The 14806-nt window shown below is 41.5% G+C and overlaps 1 protein-coding gene and 1 pseudogene across 3 annotated transcripts in view; both read right to left on the reverse strand.

Moving 5' to 3' along the window:
- The window catches only part of TEC (tec protein tyrosine kinase), a 111428-nt gene that overhangs the window by 62830 nt on the left and 33792 nt on the right, over positions 1-14806 (reverse strand). For all 3 annotated transcript variants that reach the window (XM_036020228.1, XM_036020231.1, XM_028508059.2), the window contains one exon: positions 13427-13612. In XM_036020228.1, coding sequence (XP_035876121.1) covers positions 13427-13612 — 186 coding nt within the window. The remainder of the gene's footprint in view (positions 1-13426; positions 13613-14806) is intronic.
- Positions 653-1738, reverse strand: LOC114493274 (annotated as a pseudogene).

A 14806-nucleotide genomic window follows, 5' to 3' on the forward strand; every position in this document is an offset into this window, starting at 1 on the left:
TTCACTTAGCATAATAATCTCCAGGCCCATCCATGATGTCACAAAAGGTACATTGTCCTTTTTTTATGGCTACATAGTAGTCCATTGAGTAAATGTACCACTTTTTTTTTTTAAGTTTGAAACCAAATACACTTTCATTTACTGCCAGGAATGTAAGCAGAAACCTGAACTGGAACCAACTGACTCATACAGCAAACAAAGTAAAGCAATAATCTTGGCTTGAGCTGTCTGGTTCGATGGTCTGGCAGAACGTCACACACATGCTCAGTCACTGTGAACAATGATTTTCTGACTGCAACCACTAACCGTCACTTCCAGAATAGTAAAGTCATGTTAGGGGAAATAAAAATGCGAGCACCACTTCTTACCGTATCCTCAGACTGATGGTCTCCTATCTGCCCCAGTGCTGATCACCCGCTACTCAGCCCATGGCAAACCACCAGGAGGGGCCAATCACCCTGCTCTCCACCTATAGCCAGAAACTCCTCCACAGCAGTAACTGTGGCTCTAGCCTGGACTCCTGCACGGGAATCAGGCTCTGGCCATGGCAGATGGAGAGGGTAATAGGACCTCCTGCTGAATAAAAGAAGTTGGGTGAATGGACAGGTGAGCTGCAGGGGTCATTTGCAAAAGGACCAGAAGTGACAAGGAAACAACTCATTCAGGCAGATGTTTCTGACATGTAACTCCCAAACCTGCCTCCTGATTGAGGGGAGACCATCTCCTATGGGAAGGAAGTCATGGGGTGGGAGGCCACATTCTCACTCTTGGGCCTTTTAGGAGCCGGGGCTAAAAGTCACATCCTGGCTCCTTCTTCTCTCAACCACCCCCCCTACTCTTCGCACTCTCACTCCTTGTGCTGCTTCTTGTGTTTCTTCTTTTTCTTACTTTGTTGCCTTGCTGTCCTTTGGTGTGCGCCTTGCCCTCTTGCCTGTATCACTCTCAGAGTCTGAGCTGTCAGAGTCAGGTGACTTCCTGTCTCTGCATTTCTTTTTCTTCTTTCCTTTCTTTCTTTTTCTAGAGTTCTTCGTGGGGGTCTGGCTTCTCACACTCTGCTGACTTTGCCTTTTCCCTCTCCTCATCTTCATCAGGTATCAGAGAGTATTTGGTACCCCCTGGCTGCATGACACAATCCTTAGCAAAGTGGCCTTTACAGCCACACTGCTTACAGGTAGTGTTCAGGACAGCCTCGAGGGTGATCTTCTGCCCAGTGTACTCTTGGAAGGACCACCTCTGCCTCTCCTCTTGCTCCATGATATTGCTGGGTTCAAGGTCTTTCCCAATCCTTTGGTTGACAACTCCCATGGAGTGGGATATTTTTATTTTATCATTTTTCATCTCTTGGCCAATAAGTTTCACCCATACTTTTATCTCCAACATCTACTATCTCAGAGGGCTTAGCCACTCAACAGGATGTCATGTGAGTTCAATGGACCAGACCTTGCTTCCGACAGCCTGGGATTTTGATAACGGCTCCACAGTCTGTCACCATAGCAACCTCTCCTTGGAAAATAATGTAAAAAGCAGGCAAGTTCTCCATGGCCTCAGGTCTTCCCGAATTCATCCTTAACATTCTATGGCTCCCCCATATCTCTTCTGCTAAAGCTAATCCAAGTGTCTGTGCATCAGGTTCAGGTCTCCCCGCCGCAGCATTGCGCTAAACGCCAAAACCCAGTCAGCACGCTCCCACCCACACCACCACCCCACAGTTTTTTTTCCCACTCATCTACTGATGGGCACTTGGCCTGTTTCCAGATCTTGGCTATTGTAAATAATGCTGCAATGAACACAGGGGTGCACATATTCTTTCAAATTAGTGTTTTGGGTTTTTTCCCAGAAATGGGATCACTGGGTCAAAAGGCAGTTCCATTTTTAATTTTTTGAGGAAACTCCATAATGTTTTTCACACTGGCTGCACCAGCCTGCTTTCCCACCAACAGTGTATGAGGGGTCCCTTTTCTCCACATCCTGTCCAGCACTTGTTGCTTGTTGACTTACTGATGACAACCACTCCAGCAGGTGCGAGGTGATGCAAATGTCCATATGTCTGAGGTTGTCCCAGAAGCTCCTTGCACTGTCTTCACTTTTTTTTATTCTCTTTTCTTTTTGTTGTTCTGATTGTTTTCTAAACAGACTTCCTTAATTCCAAATTGCTGATTTGATTCTCAGCTTCATCTACTCTATTGATCCCCTGTAAATTATTCACTTCAGTTAGTGTTTCCTTCATTTCTGACTGGTCCTTTCTCATGCTGTTGAGGTTCTCAGTAAGTTCACTGCGCATCCTTATAACCAGTGTTTTTAACTCTGCATCTAGTAGATTGCTTGTCTCCATTTTGTTTAGTTCTTTTTCTGGAGTTTTGTTCTCTTTGTTCTTTGAGACATGTTTCTTTGTCTCCTTGTTTTAGCAGCCTCCCTGTGTTTGTTTCTATGTATTAGGTAGAGCTGCTTTGACTCCATATCTTGGTAGAGTGGCCTAACGTAGCAGGTGTTTTGTAGGGTCCAATGGCACAGCCTCCCTGGTAACCCGAGCTGGGCAATCCAGTGCAAAAACTCCGAGTAGGTGGTATACATCCTCCTCTTGTAGTTGAGCCTTGATTGCTGCTGGGAGGGACATCAATGGGAGGGATTCACCCCCAGGCTGATCAATGGCCGGCACTGGTTGCAACTACCAAACACTGACCTCTGGCCACTGCGGAGAATCAACTGTATAAGAGTCCACCCCAAAGAGCAGGACTTACCCTGTGGGATTGTGGTGCCCACTGAGTCTGCCCCTCGAGTGTTTTGCTTATGGAGGTGGTTGGGTGGTGGTGCTCCAATGTGGTCTGAAGTTGTCCAGAAGTTATGGGGACTTCTCTTCCTGGGTCTGGCTCCCTCAGCTGGGGTGCCTGGTACTAGTCCCACGGGGCCTGATGTGGGATGGGAGCCCTCACTCCTCAGGGGGGGCCTCTGCTGCTAAGATATCCCTCCCAATTTTTATCCACCATACATGGGTGTGGGGCCAGCCTGTTCCTTGTCTCCACCCCTCCTACCAGTCTCTATGTGATTTCTTTAATTTCCTAGCTGTAGGAGTTCCATTCAGCCAGATTTCGGGTGTTTCTGAATGACAGTTGTTCTGCAGTTTAGTTGTAATTTTGATCTGGTTGTGGGAGGGGGCAATCACCACGTTTACCCATCTTGCCTGGAAGATGGAGGGATATCTTACCCACTTACCTCCTGAAAAGGTTTTTAAAAACATAAACCAATTATAAACATGCTTGTTTTTTAGCTGTTTTACAGTGGAGATGCTTGGGAGTGTTTCACTGGCAAAATCTGAAGATATTGTCAGATATTAAAATAAATTAAATCTTATACGTGCTCTGCAGAGATCCAGGTTTTGACTGACCTGAAGCTTATACACTTTGGGGAGAAGGTTCTCTTTTTTTAAGCGCAAAATTATGAAACAAAATTGCTAGGGGCCTTAGAAAGGGCTATGGAATTGAAAGGTTCTAATCTTTACATTTCTTTAATGGGATTCGAGGTAGATCCACCTTTGTTATTACAAAAAAATGTAAAATTGGAATAACACCACATTTATCACACCACCACCCTGTCATGTTCCCCATGGATCAACATCCAGAGAAAACCACCCGCATCAAACAGTCCCCAACCAGAGTTCCACCAACACAGGCTCAGAGAGGCTGAGAATGCTAAATCACCCGCCCCCGAGGTCGGCATTTCCTTATACAGTCACCACAATATAACATCACAAGCAACAGTGACCAATTTCAAGAGTCAGTCGAGTCCCCTGGGATTAGTGACCTCCTAGGAGAATGAAACAGTTGTGCTTATTGCAAATCAGTCCTCAATCTGAGAAAAGCCAGACACAAGAACAGAAACTCTGAAATGCATCCCACAAAAACGCTACAAGTGGGCGACAGTGCAACCTACCCTGAATAACAGCCACTGATGCTTACAACATACTTACCACTTGCCAGGCACAATTCTGCGCACTTCATGTCCCTCTGCTTCTCACAGAAGCCTCTGAGGGAAATAGTACTATTTGCCCCAGCTTAAAAGTGAGGCACAGAGAGGTTAAGTAACCTGTCCCAGGTCACAGCTAGTAATCAACAAATTTAGGATTTGAACCCTAAAATTGTAAAATTGGAATAACACCACATTTATCACACCACCACCCTGTCATGTACCCCATGGATCAACACCCAGAGAAAACCACCCGCATCAGACAGTGCCCAACCAGAGTTCCACCAACACAGGCTCAGAGAGGCTGAGAATGCTAAATCACCCGCCCCCGAGGTCGGCAGGCAATCAGCCTCCAGAATAGTCTGTTCTCTTAACTCACAGAAATTCTATGAACTCAGAGGCAGACCTTAGACCACAACTGAAGTTCCTATAAGGAAGAAGGAACAGGAAGCTGATAAGCTGCTTCCAGAACCTCAGGATAAACATTATCTTGGCCGGTGGATGTTGCTGCTGTTTCCTACAGCTATCCTTACACCTATCCTTAGAAAGTGATTGCGATTTCTGAAAATAAGGAAATGGCCCTGTTTTTTTAAAAAAAAATTCTGAATTATGTATTTGATCTTCGGCATCAAACTACTCATCTTTCTCCAAAAAAAATTCAAATTTCTACCATTTATTTTGATATTGTACTCAGGGCTGAGTACATCTAAAAATCAGCTTAGTTTACTATTTTAAAGTGTTAAACTAAGTTACTGATACGTGGAGGTAGATTTACAGGGGTCTTTTTCAGCTGTGACCTTGTCCTCTACTGTTGGGATAGACTATGAACATAATAAAGTCTTCTTTGAGTTACTTGTGAGTTTTCCCTGTAGCAAATCATTGAAAGTATTTATGAAATGAATTTTTGTTCATATTACTTAACCAAACCCACTTTGAAGTTCTTAAGAATTTCAAAGTAAGTATAACCCTTTTCAACTTCTTTCATATATGCATTCAGAGAAAAATGTTCCTTCTGTGGCTCTTTTTTCTGCACAACTCTAATTTACTGAAATGCACAGGGCTCCCACCGCCTCACAAGGGTACGGTGAGGAGAAAAAAAGCACAAATTAAAAACAGTTGAGGGATGCTTCTTTTAAAGCCAAAGAAGGGGAGGAGGAAGGAAACGTGTCTTGAGGTGGTCAGTGAAGTTACTGTTTAAGGAAGTCCCCTTTGTGGGAAGTAGCACAATGTGGTTTAACAGCACACTAGCCAGAAAGATAAGGCGTTTTGTTTCACCTACTCAAATGGCATGTATGTCACTTCAGAGAAGGAGCCTCGGTTGTCCCTCAGTTTCTGCACTTGTGAAATACATAGTGGACAAATTTGTTGGTCATCTACTTTACAGAGATGCTGAAGAGAACGGAGCGTGGCAAGTGTGTACACAAAGCCCCTGCATGCGATACTTCTGTGAATCTATGGTATGGAAAATTCAAGAACAGAAGGAGACCCTGCAATCCTGTAGGTGTAACCACGCCTGTTACACCTAGAAACCGAAGGGCCGGCAGAGTTAGAGTCCAAAGCAATCCAGAAATGCATGCATGAATGCAAACAGCAGTGGCACGTAAGTACAGGAACTGCAGGTCTCCAGAGGCCCCCTCACAACAGAGTAGAAGCAGTGAAAGAGAGTCTGCAATTATGAACCCAAAAAATACTGCTCGGTCAGACTGCACACTTAACAAAGCCAGAATCACTCATCTTCCAACTCCTCCATCCAACCATACTGTATGTGCTCACTAAATCTTCTGTGGAACAAACGACGAATAAGCTAAAACAAATGAGCCGAGTCCTAAACAAGCCAAAGTGTTTAGACTCTCTTCCGTCAGGAAACATAAGTAGAGATAAAGATACAGATATACATACAGATACAGATACATACATATGTAATATATGTATTCCTGTAAAAGGAGCAAAATTCACATGTTACAGTCTCACTAGCAAGGACGTACACCTATCCATGTTACTTTTTGCAGTGGCAAAGAAAATTAAGGAACACCTATACCTATGTGATTACTTAGAACAAAGATAGAATGGAAAAAAGTTTTCTCATATAACTAGGATGATGGGGAGAGAAATTCCTTTTTCATGATCCATTAAAAATCACTAGAGATTTTGATTAAGTCTCTTACATAATTTTACTTAACAAACAACTTACATTGTATATATTTCATGCAATTTTTCATTTCAGGGGCTAACTGATGTGGAGTCATGCAAATATTAGAGACAGTTCTCTAAGATTAAAATTAAAAAGGGTAAATAAAGAGCCTTGGTAAGAAAAAAAAGACAGTAACAATGTTTTTTAAATCTCTCCAATAGTTATCATCAAACTTAAATATTTATCTCGGAAGCACAGTATACTCATAAAGACTAATAATAAGAGGCATTCTCCTAAAAGTCATTAGAATTAATTGCTGAATAACACCGGGGCTTCTGAGCTCCCTCCTGCAGATACCCCTCTGCACGCACCTGACCAGCGTCAGCCAGTGGCTAAGAGAGTGCCTGAAACAGTTTTAGAAACAACTCGAAATGGAGTTTCACTTTCTCAAATTGCAATGTGATTTCTTCTGACAGTTTATACCTTGAATTGTTTATAATAACATCCACATTTTAGTTTGGGGGGAGAGATTAATACTAATAGATACCAAATAAAAACATAGTTGTATTTCTAAGCTTAAGTAATGCATCTCCTCAAAAAAAAAAAGTAAAATGGAAAACAATTGAATGGAAAATCACTATCACTGGGTCTCTTTTTGATGCTTCAAATATTAACTGATCATCACCAACAAAAACCTTTAGAGAGCTTAATAAGTACAAGGTATAATGTGGTATGTTTAAATGATGAGGCAACAACCTCGGCCCTTACAATCATTTTGTAGTCAGTGACCAAAAAAGGCAATAATAACAACACATAAATTTAACAGTAATTCACAAAGGGCAAGGCATTTACAATCAGAGAGATAGGAAAGGTCTCCCACTTCAGAAGACTTGAGGTGCGACATGGGGAAATGGAGGAGAGAAGAACTGTTAGTCACAGCCAGGGCAATGCTTCAAAGGCAGAAAAGTGACAAATATTTTTAAGCAGAGAGGTCTTAACAGCTGCTAGAAGGTGTCCATTCCATGAACCACCATATTATTTAAGGTGTCTAAGTGCCCTCGCCTTCTTGAGCCACCCAAACATGTCCTTTCCAGGACGCTGGCAGCACCATCAGAGGCTGATACAGAGACATTCGGGTCTGAGTTTTGGTCCAGGTTCAGGCACCCGCCAGCTTGCTGGGTGCCCTGGAGCAAATAATCTCCTTATGCTCGCTCATTTTCTAGAAGGGAAACATTTTGGGGTCATTCTCTAAAGTTCCTTCAAGCTCTAAAATTATGATTCCTTTTTTATTACTAACAAAATCAACTACCCCTCGCATGGGTAATTACCAGTTATGCACAACTATCTAGGTCTAGCACAGAACAGTCCCACCAGCACGCCAAGCTCCCTTTCACCCCAGGACGTCTGTATGGAAAGGGCTTTCTCTGCCCAGCATTGCTCATCCGCCAACCCTTCGCTAAGTGGAGGTCCTCCCCAAACCCTCCCCAACCTCCACCCCCAATCCACATAGTCTATACTTGTGCTGCCAGAGCTCCTCCACTCATATAATTTGGTCTCTTTTTTAACTGTCCCTCAAGAAAAAGCCATCCTACCTATCTTCATCAACAAACCCTGAATAGAATTACAAACCCTGAAAATAATTACAGAAGTAGCTTCAAAGATTTCTAAGACTCCCCAGCCTAGTAGTTCACGATGCAATACAGAGAAATAAAACACAGGTTATAAAAATCATTATGTCAAATAGAGTTATTTGTTTTTAAATTGCAACAAGTTATAAACACTTCTAATTAAGACACGTTTCTTTCAAGATTGGCAGGTGGGAAAACAGAGGTAAAGTGAGACACTATTTTTATTTCAATTACAATGCCAACATTCTGGGAATCGTTCTTTTCATAATTGCCTTCAGTGCCTACAGCACAGTCTTTTGAATATATTCAGTGGAAAAACTGCTAAATAAAACTCTGATGGAAATTTGACTTTGATACACTAAAAATTGCTAAGAGCTAAATCTTATGAATAAAATAAACTAGGTATCATTTTTGAACAAAAACACTGATTTTTCTTACAGCCTTTCTCTCCTCATCATAATACAAATAATCGATGAATAAACCACAACTATCATAGCTAGACCCTAGAGTGTTTTTCAAAATCTAGATCCTTTTGTCATTTCCACTTTTAATTAGAACACGAGGACCAAGCCTTTGATTAAGTTCCCTCTTCGTTTACTAGTAATGACTGACACTGTACTGCTCCTAAAATATTTGACATGCCCAACAACTGTTTTACACAGAAGAATAAAAAGTTAAGACTGAAGCAAGACTAGAGATTGGGAAAGAGGAGTGAGTTTAGTCATTTTAGTGGACCAGGCTCAAACACTCTCTCTGCTGGGAAATTACAGTCGTCCTACTGATGCCCATGAGAAGGAGAGGAGGAGAACAGGCTATAACAATTTTTAAATCTGATTTCATGTTTGGACTGTCATAGACAATCACTCCGTATTCATGACATAGTTGGCATTTTATAGTATGTAACAAAAGATGGCATCTCTTTCTCACAGTTCTCTTCCTCCTTTCACCATCAATAATTAAACACTGTATGCCTTCACCAACTAAATGCAATGCATGATCAGGGATGAGATCCTGAACTTGGCAAGGGGACGAGGCTGAGAAATAGCTATGAATGTCAGCAGAAAGATGAACGGAATTTGACTACAGACTATAGATACAATAATCATACCAGTTTTAAAACTCTTGATTTTTTGATCATTGTACCGTGGTTATAAAAGAGAATGGTCTTGGTCTTAGACAATGCATAGTGACCTATTTAGTGACAAAAGGGGCAATGTCTACAACTTACTCTCAAATTGTTCAGAAAATAACATGCATATAAAGAGAAAGATGCAAAGAGAAAGATCGAGCAAATGGGACAAAACCATAGGCAATTTGCAAATCTGAGTCAAGTTTACTTGAGAGTTCCTTATACTATTCTTGCAACTTCTTTAAAGTTTGAAACTAAGCAAAACACAAAGTTATAAAAAAAATTTTAAGGGTGTAGATGGAAGGAATGTTATTTCTGCTTCTCCACAGGCAGAATGTTATTTCTGCTTCTTTCACAGGAGGGGGTGGAAACAGAAAATGTTATTAAATGAAAATGGATAAGTTGGCAAATTAAGAGGATAAATCAGACCCTAGGATTTCAGGCCTGCATCTTAGCCCTTTTAAATGATTAATAACAAAGAAGTTCATATCCAGAACAGAAGATTAAGAAGAAAGATACAAATCAGAAGAAGAGGCATAAAAAAGGAAATTGAGACACAAAAGAGGAACTCGATGCCACCTTATTTCAGAAACAAGAAAATTCAACTGCCTATAAGAATGTGAGTTTTTATGGGATAATATAGCTGAGAATTTTCAGAGCCAAAAAATTCCCCTGTACAATAACAGCTGTACTGTACCTACTGAGTATTGAGAGCTGTATTGCTTTTTACAAGCTAGTGAACTGTCTGATAATGTATAAAGTATGATGCAAATGCTTCCAACTGCCCTGGAGTAAAGAAACCTTTCCCCCCACACACATGCCCACTCTCCAGAAGCATAGGGAGGGCTGAAAGACACAAATCCTCAGGTAGGGACTAGCAGTGGCCTGCGAACCTACGCTTCCCACTGGGCAGTCCCCCTATCTAAGGGTCCAACTAAGAGAGAAACATCCCATCATCTCAGAACCTTGACAGGCTCTTGTCCCCAGTCACTGACAGTCCAGGCTCCCAGGGGTGGTCAAGAAAACAACCTTTTGTGACCCAGAAGACTCCACAGAGACATGAGAGTTTGCCCAGGATGTTTAAGAGATTCGTGTCACATCATCCTTATACCTAATTGCCTCAACCATCCCGTCAGTTAACCGAGGTAAAAGATTAAAATTTCAAGCATCTCATTACAAAGAATGTTCGATTTCAGCACAACTGGAATAAAATGTTAAGGTAGGCACCTGTGGCATTATGGAAAAAGCACTGAATTAGGAGAAAGAATAGCAAGGTTCAAATTCTGACTCTTCCGCTTATTCACAGTGTGACAGCGTTGTCATGGTTCCTGATCTATGTTTAGGATAAACTTGCCCTGCCTGCTTCTAAGGTTGCGGTCTCCCCATCTCTCCTCCCATCCAACTGAGTACCCACTCTGCACTGGGCCCTCAGAAATGAAAAGATGGATAAGCCATGAACCCTGCCCTCAAAAAGCTTAAAGTCCAATGGGGGACACAGACATGTAAATATAGTCGGACAACCAAGGTGCCGTGAGGAAAGTATGCACAGGGCACAGAGTGCTGGAGCAGGCAGGGGATTCTACTTTTCATGGGGAAGATATAGCAAAGGCTTCAGAAAAGGTAGGGACTGAGCTACCATATTTTTCAGACCATAAGAGGCACCCAGATTTTAGAGGAGGAAAATAGGAAAAAAGGTTTTGAACCGAAAAATGTGGTGAAATATTTAGTAACATAAATAACATATTTCACCAATGTAAATGTACAAAGAAATCAACAGCAGCATTAATAACCACTATTCCTCCCACATTGTGGGTGGGGGGGATGCATCTTACAGCCCAAAAAATATGGTAAGTCTGAAAAAGATGAGTGTTTGCCAGGCACTCAATAAATTTCTGGCAGCTGAAAGAGATAGTGGATGGAGAGATAGATCCTGGCAGGAAGGCAGAGAAGGACATCCCTCCGAGTAGAGTGAACAATATTAGCAAGGCACCAGATAAGGAAACTGCATCATGCACTTTGCATTCCACACTAAGGAGAGTTAACTGATCCCAGAGAAGATACAACGCTGCAGGTTTCAGTATCTCTCTGAAGACCCTGTAGATGAAAGATAAAGATTCAAGAGTGGAACCAGGTAGAGCGGGGATCCACCTAAAAGACTGGGGTTGGGAGCCACCACACAGTCATAACAAAGAGAATTCATGGAACCTGGTGATGGATATGTGCTGGGGTGGACACAGTGATGACAAAGGATAAAGATAGAAAATGTATATCAAAGTAATTTCTAAACTATATGTAGAGATGGAAGAATACCATTTTAGAGTGTCCAAGCTGACGGTGGCAGAGGCAGCCCAAAAACTCTGTCAAGTGTTAATTTTCTTCTATCACAAAGACAATTAAAAACATTCATAACTGAAAGTAATAAAAAAATTCTTGGTTTAAAAAAAACTCTATCTGTATTTAGAAAGACTTAATAGATTTTTTTCTAATTTCCTCTGGACTATCACAGTGGTTTCAAAGTTGGCTTTGAAGAAATAAGCCATGTAATTCATTCAGTGAATGACCTTGTGCAAGCTGTTAACCTTTCTAAGCTTCATGTCACTCATTTGTGAAATGGGGATACTAATTAAGACAATTTAGCATTGTTCTGAGGGGGGACATAATGCATGTAAAGTAGTTAGCCCAGTGCCTGGCATACATTTGGTGCTCGAAAATTTGTATCATTATTACCACTGATTTCCAAAGAAAGAGTTAAAAGTAGCAGGTCTATGAGACTACTATCTTGGCAAAGACCTGCTTACAAGGTTGGCCTATGGCTTGAACATGGACTTTGGGAGGGTACTGCCATTCCTAGCACCGATAAGAAGGGCTCACTGAGCCTAAAACTGTTTGTACAAACAACATGGGTTAAGCTGAACACCTGCTTCCTTTCTGGAGTCTAGGATTTTGGTACACGCTAGGCAGAGGGTGCCTACATGATCAGCCTCTGATCAAAACCCTGGGCACTGGGTTTCAAATGAGCTTTCCTGGTAGACATTTCACAACTGTCACAATTCGATGCTGGAGGAATCATGCACACCCTTTGCGACTCCACTGAGAAAGGACTCTTGCAAGCTTGTGCCTGGTTTCCTCCAGACTCACCCCATTTACCGTTTCCTTTTGCTGATTTCCTTTGTCTCCTTTCACTGTAATAAACTGTAGCTGTGAGTACAACTGTACGCTGAGTCCCATGAGTTCTAGCAAATCACTGAACCTGGAGGTGGCCTTCGAGTTCCCTGACATGACTGGTCTCCCTACTCTTTGACTTAGAAAATATTTGTCAGTTTCCATACCGGAGCAGTGTTAGAAACAACACATCAACCAAACTAGGAGTACCAAAGTCCAATTATAAAAAGGTCCTGATTTCTTAGCTAACGATAGTGGCAGATTTACTTACCACTTGAAAATGTGTTACTCGACATCTCAACAGAGAGAAATCGCTCCACTCCTTGTTTTCGCGCCATCATTGAACAGGCCTTTTCCCTGATTAACCCCAGCCCTGCTCCCCCCCTGGATTCCATCCCCACGCCACACAGAGCCTCCACTGCAACATCAGATGGCCTGACCCACCTGTCCTTTAGTTCCCTGACCAGAAAGCAAGACCACTTATGAAACCCCTTCTGCTCGGTGTTATTATGAGTAAGATCAAGCAACATAAATTGCCGGGAAGATCAATCACCAGTTCACTAGAATATGCAGAAACATGAGCTAATAGAAAGCAATAAGAACAAGGAGGGTAAACCAAAGAATGGCCGAGAGCAGAAACTGAAACACAGGTTTTCCAATAGCAGCCTTGGAACATATGGCTTGACTGAATTTCTCATCATCCAGAACAGGACTTCTCAGCATGCTTCCAAAAGCACAATAAACTGTACTTAACAGGAAGGGTTTCAATGAACACATATTGCCATCATACTGAAGAAGCCTGGGGCCAGGGAAACAGGGGAGGATAGATGTCTGCCTCACTGTATGATTAACTGATACAGGACAGTTCCTACGTGTTCAGGAAGACTTTGATACATAGGGTCCGGCAGAAGTAATGCCTGCTTGAATGTGGTTGGTAGGGTAATAATATGAGTGTAATAATTTATAGTTTTAATTTGAACATTTCACCTAAAATGTCACGTGGTATACTTGAGTGTGATATTGTTATGTTACAGAATTACATGCTTATGATTTTACAATAAAATATTTCATAATAAAAAGAGACATTATTTGTGTCATACCCTGTAATTTATGGGAAAGAGCCATGCACATAAAGTCCATAATGATCAAATTTGATTTCACTAACAGATTAATTTAGTAGGCTGATATAAAATGTATACCCATATACACTAAACTCATAATTAATGGACTTACGAATAATTTCAATCCATATCCTAAACTTTACCTTTCAAATCCAAATGATAACATATTATTACTCTAGCTTCATTATTAACTTCCTTAACCTAAAGCTTATTCCATAGGACTGGGGGTGGAGAACAGGATTAGAAAGTGCTATCAACACAGAAAGCAGCAAAGGAAACTCTGATTGTCTCCTACCTCTGCTCGGCCCTCATAGTAGGTTAACATGGACTTCGTCAGCACAAAAAGTCTCTCTTTGTAGTTTAAGGGTGATGTCTTCTTTTTCTGCTGTGACCTTTTAATAAGAATCTCTTCTAGAATAGTGTTAAAATTCATCTCGGTCTTCTGATCACTCCGTCTCCTGCCATTGAAGGTCCCAGTATTCTAAAGTGAGAAAATAAACAGATGAAATAGTGTGTGACGTTTCAGTTTCCCAAGGATGCTGTCATTTCACATGACCAAAGCAGACTTGATCCTCACCCCAGCAGGAGCCAATGAATGTTACCCAATGCACCTGGATTGAGAACGCCCAAGGCACAAAATCTCAACCTCCTCTCCATCCACACTCTCATTCTGTTCACCCACACCTTAGCATTTTACAGGAAAATCTGATCAAGGTTTGCCATGATGATGACTTACTCCTTTATACCTCCCCAGCATTCCTCAGCCCTCTGGCACACTCTTCTGCTGTTTGATCGCAAGGAAGCAAATACAACAAATGGAAAAGCACCTCTCATCACATTCATGGCTGCTTGAAGCTGGTATTTAAATTGCCTCAGAATCTTGGTACACAAAATGGACAAGCACACCAACACAGTAAATATGTGAACAAAATACTGTATTTTGCCATGTATAATGCATGCCCACATTTTTGGCCCAACCTTTCATGGGAAAAAAACTTTAATTTTAATTTTTTAATTCAATTTTTATTTATTTATAAACCAAACTGATTATCATATTCCAGGGTATTATTTTGTATACAGATATCATCATTGCTTTCTAGAGTTACACTTTTAACCCATCATAAGCATAAAGGAAATAGAAACACTTATAGCCCTGGCTGGTGCAGCTCAGTGGATTGAGCATAGGCCTAGGAAGCAAAGGGTCATGGGTTCGATTTCTAGTCATGGCACATGCCTGGGTTGTGGGCCAGGTTCCCCAGTGAGGGGCGCACAAGAGGCAACCACACATTGATGTTTCTCTCCCTCTCTTTCTCCCTTCCTTTCCCTCTGTCTAAAAATAAATAAATAAAATCTCTTTTAAAAAATCATTTATATAAATACAGAATTAGTGCTACTCACGTATAATGTGCATCCTTATTTTTCCCTCAACAATTTAGGCAAAAAAAGTGTGCATTACACATGGAAAAATGAGAGTAAGTTACTACAGTGGTGGATGTGATTCAATCTACAGCCCTGAGAAGAATGTGATCTTCATCAAACATCCCAGTCACGAGAGCCACGAGGACGTTCTCTGATGTCTACACTACCACACTCCTCAGTTCTCTTCTCAACCATATGAGAAAATGAAACCCAGATATTACTAATCTACTCAGTCCATATTTGGAGCCCCATACCC

The sequence above is a fragment of the Phyllostomus discolor genome, chromosome 1 (genome assembly GCF_004126475.2).
Source record: "Phyllostomus discolor isolate MPI-MPIP mPhyDis1 chromosome 1, mPhyDis1.pri.v3, whole genome shotgun sequence".
In the NCBI taxonomy this organism is placed as follows: domain Eukaryota; kingdom Metazoa; phylum Chordata; class Mammalia; order Chiroptera; family Phyllostomidae; genus Phyllostomus; species Phyllostomus discolor.